General features: G+C 26.6%; 1 protein-coding gene across 1 annotated transcript; it reads right to left on the bottom strand.

Moving 5' to 3' along the window:
- Positions 1–3,228: 3,228 nt before the first annotated feature.
- On the bottom strand, positions 3,229–6,189 carry LOC113387832 (vasotab). Its single transcript, XM_026625213.1, has 3 exons — positions 6,066–6,189; positions 3,423–3,599; positions 3,229–3,364 (listed from the first exon to the last, which is right to left on the bottom strand). Exons 1-3 carry the CDS (start codon positions 6,091–6,093, stop codon positions 3,306–3,308), a joined length of 264 nt encoding a protein of 87 aa, XP_026480998.1. The 5' UTR covers positions 6,094–6,189; the 3' UTR covers positions 3,229–3,305.
- Positions 6,190–7,949: the final 1,760 nt, after the last annotated feature.

Here is a 7,949-nt window from a genome sequence, read left to right as displayed (position 1 = left end):
TTTTAATTTCAATGTAAAGTAACTTGCAAACAGCCTTATAAATAAATAAAGCCCTAAAAAAATTTAGGGAATAAATCTAAGTCATTTCGCTTTAAAACTGCCACTTGCTTGAATATTATTTTAATTATTTAATTAATAATTTATGAAATGTAGCTTTTGTACTTTATATGTAATATAAATAATTATATGTATATTCTATGTATTAAAAATTATGTTCAAATAGCTTCGATTTCATTCATGTTTTCTTTTTACGAACCATTCAGAGACTCAAAAAATCATAAAATTGGCAAATAGAATTCTGTAATAAAAATATAAATCTTTTCTTCGGAGAACTTAAAAAATCAAAGTTAGGGCAATAAGTGACCTAATGGTAATTAAAAAAAATATAACTATAAATGGTAATATAAAAATTTCATATAACGATAGAAGTATTGTGCTAAAGTATCGATATTTACTCAATATTCGATATGTTAACTTTTGTAGTTTACCAGATAATTTTGATTTCTTTTTAGTAGAGTTTGCTCATCAGTAGAGTTCTATTTTACTTTTTTTAACTTGAATTTGTTTATCTATTTGTCTCAATTTTGGTGATATCCAGTTTTTCTGCCAATAAAGTTCCATTTTACTAATTTAAAATCGAATTTGAACGTCAGTAGAGTTCTAGAATATAGTCAAAGTCCAGTTTTAGGTCAATAAAGTTTGATTTACTTTTTTAAACTATTCTAGTCTAATTACTAAACTAGTCTATTTTTCAGATTTAACTTTTTTATAACCAAATTTGTTCATTGCTAGGGTTGGTTTTTTCTCTTGAGTAAGGTTTGCTCGTCAGTAGAGTTCTATTTTACTCATTTAAAATCGAACTTGATCGTCAGTAGAGTTCTATTTCCCTCAATTTAGCCAATATCCAGTTTTCCTGTCAGTAACATTATGTTTTACTATTTTATAATCAAATTTGCTCGTCAGAAGAGTTGCTTTTTTTTCTTTAAATCGATATCCAGTTAGATTAAAGAATTTTTTTTATTCCAATGGCCAAGATACACAATTTTACAAAATTTGTAACTCGCATTTATTATTTTATAAATTAATGTTATTTGTCAATTATCTTACAATGAAGAAAAAATGATAATATTCAAAACCTTGAACAATTTTTAAGCAATTTCAAACAATGAAACAATCAAACTGATTAAAAATTATCTATTATATATAATAGACATATAGAAGTTTTGAGAACACAAAATTTTGTTTAGAAACTTAAGTTCAAAATATTATAAAGATAAATACCTTTACTGTTGTCACTTCGTAGGCTTCTCCTTTTTAAAAAATCTTTTTATTAATTTCTACTTGTTAGTCATCATAAAATCATTCCTGGCACTTCTCCTGTCTCAATGTTTAATTTTTGTCACTAACCTGGCTCTAATTTTTTTACTGTCATTTTCTGAATTGGTCCATATATTTTCTTCAAAAAATACCTAATGCAATTCAATTCTAATTAATTCAATTCATCGAACAGGAAATAAATAATTTACAATAATCCTCGAATAAATAAAAAATATTTTTAACTATAAATTCATAGTTTAATTTCAATGTCATTCAAGGTTGACTTAGAAATTAAGATTTTTCGAAATAATGTATTATAGAGTTTATACGCAAAAAGATACAAATTATCAAAAATTTTAAGTATATAAATTATTATACGGTTTGCTAAATCTCTCAAATTTTTGTATTAAATTAATAAATAAAATAATTTCCGAGTGTTCATGTTGATTGGCCGCCATTTTGGCATGTGAAAATAACATTTAAAAAATACAAGAAAACATTTGATATTATACTGTATTTATGCAAATTTCTTTAATATAACTAACCATTTATGTATACAGCTACAAATCTTCGTATTTAATATTTATTTGCACTTAATATTAACGATTTATAACAACTTTTTAGTTTTATTAATCACAACGAACATTTCTCAACGATCACCAACGTTCAACACACTTCAGTTTGTCTTTGCAGATTACCAACATTAGTCAGAAAAAAAAATATTTAAAATTCATTTTAAAACTTAGTATTAATAACTAAATTGCTTATGCAATTTTAAGATTTATATAGAAAACAAATTTAAAAGTACTTATAATAATATGTACTACCTTAAAATTCAAAATATAGTTTAAATATTTAAATAATTCACCTAGTATTTCAAGTGTGGTGGCACTGCGAATAAATGATTGTTTAGGTCTGTAATTCTCAACTGTCAAGTGACAAAGTTAACATTTCCATAAATCAACAATTACAATAACAAACAAAGTTGTTAAAACATCTTAATCACTTATTTGTCCTTTTTAAATTGTTAAACACTTTTGTCTATTTTAAAATCTTATATCACCAACAATAAGTAATATTACACGTTAACACATATGACATATGTCCTCATCTGTCAACATTCAAACATAACCTCTTTTAAATTTGAAAAGTCATCCGGCATAATATTGATACAAATTATTTTCTAACTTAATAAATTTTACATTTGCTTTAAAATGTTGGATGAATTCGAGCCCATCAGTCGTGCATTCTTGGATGGAGATGGCTTAGACGACGAATCAGACCACCATCAATATATTCCCCAACAATGGCAATGGAAAGTTGATAAAAAAATACCTGAAAAAATTGATACCCTACTTGTTATGGATAATGAATTATCAAAACAGTTTGCTAAACAGACCATTGTGCTTGGCTTAACACCATATTGTGTTTACGGTAAAGATATAGAGATGTATAAATTACCCAGTTCAGATATACATGTTTGTGTAGCCTCTAAGTATGAAGAACCTTATGCCGGAATTATTACTGAAGATTTGAGACCGTGGATTGAGGTTGCTCGCAGAGTTGTATGTGTTACATTTTTATCTTTTGTATTCTATATAAACACGGATAATGTGGACGAACAGCCGTGTTTAATCAGAGCCTTGCACACAGACTTTACCAGCAAAACTGAACGTTTAAATGTTACCATATTAGATACTCCAAATTTTACAAGAGGTTTAGTTGCAGGTGTTTTAACTTTACGTCAATTCTTAAAATTGCCAGGATCCATTTATTGTTGTTATTTAGACAGTAACACTATCGATTCTGTAAATACATCAAATATTACAAAGCTATTCTCAGACTTGAATATACCAAGTCGTCCTTACAAAACTGTTTATAGCTCTGATAATAACTTGTTCATGTAATAGTAAGAATAAAACACTTTTTTGCATTTGTTATCTTTTATTTATTATATATATTGTATAACGATATGTATAAGAATAATTTTATTGTAGTCGTACGCCACCACCTCCTGGGCATTCACCTTCACTGATCTTTTTCAATTCTATAAATAAAATATAGTACAACTTTCAGTTAATATATATTAGATTAGATTTATTTACCTTTGTGTTGTTCACAGTTATAATTCCTCATAACGCATTCATTTCCAAATGATATCGGTTTTTCACCATCAACACCAGCGCATACAGGAGTGTAGTCGTCTGTGCAGATTTTAATGCATGGTGGATTTCTGTTTTTTGCGGGGGTAGCTTCGATTAGGCTAGCCAATGCCACAAATACTGAAATATAAATCAGTCGAATATTATAAATCTATATAGCAAAAAAAGTATAAAAATTGTGAATGAAAGAAATGCATTGAATAATATAATTTATTATCGAATGCCCAGTGTGATCAAAAATAATTATATATATGCAATATTTAACTGTGTACAGAAGTTACTGTTAAATTATTGCAGTTTAAATTATATAAATAATGTGAAAATTAATGCTTATATTAATTATTTTGAAATTTAAATTAATTTTAACTTTTTAATTGTGGTCTTCATTTTTTGTTTGTAATTATATTAGAATATTATTATATATATATATATATATATATATTTATATATATATATATATATATATATATATTATAATTAACAATGAAAATATAACTGCAAACAAATTAAGTACCAATAATTTAAATATAAATAATTTATTAATACAATCAAATTAATTAATAAGTAAGTGTATTTAATTTTCATATTATTTATATATTGTAAACTAATTTCAATATTGATTTCTTTAAATTTTTAGTAAATATTAAAGTATAACTGGCTTCAATAGTAATTAACTACAGAAATAATTAAGAATATTTATTATTGAAAAATCAATATTAAGTGATTACAAAAATTCTTATATAAAATTACAAAACAGGAAAAAAATATGGCATGGAATTAAAAAGGTATTTATCAGTACATTTGTATAAATTATATAAATGCAAAAAATTTAATTATTTGTATTATTTCTGGACGGTTCAAGTTATTCTTAATCATTTTACACCGAAATTAGAAAATATACGTGTGAGTCAAATTTTGAATCTTCATCGACGTTTTTTTCAAAAACGGCTGCACCGATTTTAAAGATTTAAAAACCTAACAACAAATTTATTATACAAATTTTATGTCCATTATCAACAAATATTATCCAATTAATAAACAGAACGACATTCGTCCGACATTGAATGATCATTATTATTGCAATAAATGATATAAAAGAGTTTATTGCATGATTCATTAATGGATTATTACATAAAAGTTGTAAATAAATATAATTTTTATTTAAATAAAGACATAAAAGACTTGAAATTGAATCGTGGAGCGGTTTACCTTGAATTGATGCTAATGGGAATAGAAAATTATATCTGTATTAAAACCAGAGAGGAATTTATGGATTTTGATAAAAAATAATAATAAATACTTATTTTTTTCATAATATATTATTTTTGTATTCTATATTATAATTATTATAATTTTAAACAATTTTCAAATATTTTTATAAATTTTTTTGTATCAGCAAATTTAACAAATCTGTAAAATATATACATTCTTTTGTTTTTATTAGGTAAAAACAAACATCAGTAAAAGTTTTTCTGTAATTTTTAATATGAAGAAAATATTTGTATTGACTATAATATTTTATATGCATTTCCAACTACTTTTAGAACGGATTTTAAATTTTCGAAACCGGTTTCGATTTTTTTTGGAAAACATTTCCAGTAATTGCTGATTATAAAGAAACGGCTCAGCTGATCGCTGCACAAAACCATCAAATGGATTTTAAATTTCTGAAATCAGCAGGTTTTTGGAAAATATCGACAAAAAGACAAATTTTTCCAATTTCGGTCAAACGATTCAAAATGACTTGAAATGTAAAATTAAAGAAAATAAGTGCAAAGAAAATAGTTGCATTCACTATAATATTTTATATGCATTTCCAACTACTTTTCAAACAGATTTTAAATTTTCAAAATCGGGTCAGGTTTTTTGACGAAAACGTGGACAAAAAAATTCCACTTTGCTGATTATAAAAAAACGGCTCAGCCGATCACCGCACAAAAATATTCAAAACAAATGCTTATACAGATCCATAAATAAATGGCTTTTAAATTTTTGAAATCAGCAATTTTTTAAAAAATATCAAAGGACAAATAAGGATCCTTATTTGTCCTTTGATATTTTTCGAATTCGAATAAGGATAAATTTCGGTACCAAACGATTCAGAATGACTAAAATTAACGAATCGGATTTTCTGGCAAAACTTTTCCTTCTGGATGTTAATGAAGAAATTAATTTTTGATAATAATATATCAATAATATAAAAATTATTATTTCTTTTTTTGAACATATCAATTTTGTAAATAAAACATCAAAGTCTTGATTAACAAAAATAAATTATAACAAAAAAATAATAATAATATAAAAATATATATAATTAGTAATAGTGCACTATTACACTAATTAAATTTTAATTTAAAATTTAATTAATAATTAGCTTATTTTCTACTCCATATATTTTTTATCTTATTTTCAATATTAGTATCAACAAATTTCCCACCCAATGAAGGCTTTGATTAAAGCCAAAGCGAATACATAAAAATAATACAAGTTTTTTAAAAAGTTTCGCTCAATTATTAGTTATTGTTATATAACATTTATCAGAAAAAAGTGTTATAAATAATAATTAAAAGATATTCTATCACTCACAAACGACAGCCACCAAATAAAGCTTCATCCTTATTTATCTTCTTTCCAAAAATTCGATGTTGTCTCTCAGATATTTCCTATAGCACTGAATCGAGTCAATTGAACGAATCCACTTTTATTTATAAAGAGCCCCCCGATAGAGAGAGGATTGGGGGGTCCGCTCATTCATTTCGCATCTCATCTAAATTGTTCAAATCTGTTTAGAACGAGAACGTGCAAATCTTTTTCTACTTACGACAGAATAAGATATAAACACGAATCGGGGACAGGGGCGGACTCCGGAGGGGCCCCCCGGGGAAAAGATAAATGAAATATGTGTAATTGTAGGGGACGGTATTTTTTGTTTTGTGATGTTCATTTTTACGTTAAATTTAAGGGGGGTGCTCTGGGTAACCAAAAATGATCTGGTTGTGGTGGTGAGATGTTAAAGTATTCTTTTTCGCAAAGGGTGCTCCGCTGGATACTTGAAAACTATCAAGGAATGTGCAAGAGATTTTTTTTTAATTTTGACATTGTATTTATTAACTTCCCGTAGGGTAAGTTATTGTAATGGGCCAAAAATCGGAATTGAAAATTTTTACATTTCTCGACGTTTTGAAGGTTTCTGAACATTTTGGCATACCTCAGAAAAAATGGATGTGTGTGTGTGTGTGTGTGTATGTATGTATGGATACCAATTTTCATTCACGTTTTCGGGCGCACGGATCAACCGATTTGAATGGTTCAAAAAACATTCGATTTCTATTGATAGGGAAAAGAGCTGATTAGTTTTTGGCAAAGGCAGGTCCAGCCGTTTCGGAGATACGGAGCAAAGAGTGCAGAAAATAGAAATTGACTTTTTGAGAGAACGGAGTATCCGATTTGAATGATCTAAAAACATTCAATTAGCAATGATTGGGAGAAGTGTTTATTAGTTTTTGACAAAGGCAGGCCCAGCCATTTAGAAGATACGGAGCTAAATATGTAAAAAATGGCAGTTTTTGAGAGAACTAAGCGTCCGATTTAAATGATTTAAAGAACTTTCTGCTTGTCTTAACAAAATAATTGATTTGGAAAAAAAAATTGTTTCAATTTTTTTTTTTTTTAATTTTTTGTATATCGAAAATAATTCAGATTTTATTTTTAATTCTGACTATAGTTCTAACATACTTTACAAATAATTTCAACTTTGCAATTCAGTTTATATAATTCTTCAGTATTCCTCGAACATTTTGTTACGGTACGGGAAGTTTCAGCAATTTGCCTTAAGGCACGATGCCATAATTGCCTCAAGACAGAATTCCACTTACAGCTAGTTTTTAGAGTTGATTTAGACGGTTTTTGTTTTCAGCCATTGATAAATAAATAAAATTTACTATAAGGTGTGTATGTTGATTGAAGACATGAACGGATTCCAAAGGGAGCCCCAGGGAAATTAAATGTACCTAATTTTAGAGAACAGATTTTTTTGTTTGGTTTACTTTTTTCGAGGATTTGGTAAGGGGCTCGTGAAGACACTGACAAAAAATGTACATTTTGTAGATGAGCATTTTTTTTTTTAGTTTTGTTCATATGTTCTTTTGCACTAAGGGTGGTTGTTCTGGTAGATCTAGAGAAGAGATGTAGAGGAGATTTTTTTTTAGTTTTGGTATTTTTTTAGATGATTTTGGTTTTCAACTATTTTAATTTGAATAAAATTTACTCCAAAATAATTTTTTGTATTGATTGAAAACAGGAAGGAATTCCGAATGGTGCTCCAAGGAAATAAGAGACCCCTTTTTTAATTGATTTAGAGTTTGTTTTCAGTCATTTAAATATAATTTAACCACTAAATATTTTTAGATAGATTATTTACAGCATATTTCATTGTTTTTCTAGTATTATTTTATTATTCAGAAATTTTAT

This window comes from Ctenocephalides felis, unplaced genomic scaffold (genome assembly GCF_003426905.1).
Source record: "Ctenocephalides felis isolate EL2017-DRISC unplaced genomic scaffold, ASM342690v1 CF-g0.4_SCAFFOLD_03572, whole genome shotgun sequence".
Lineage (NCBI taxonomy): Eukaryota > Metazoa > Arthropoda > Insecta > Siphonaptera > Pulicidae > Ctenocephalides > Ctenocephalides felis.
This window is presented reverse-complemented; position numbering and strand designations above follow the sequence as displayed.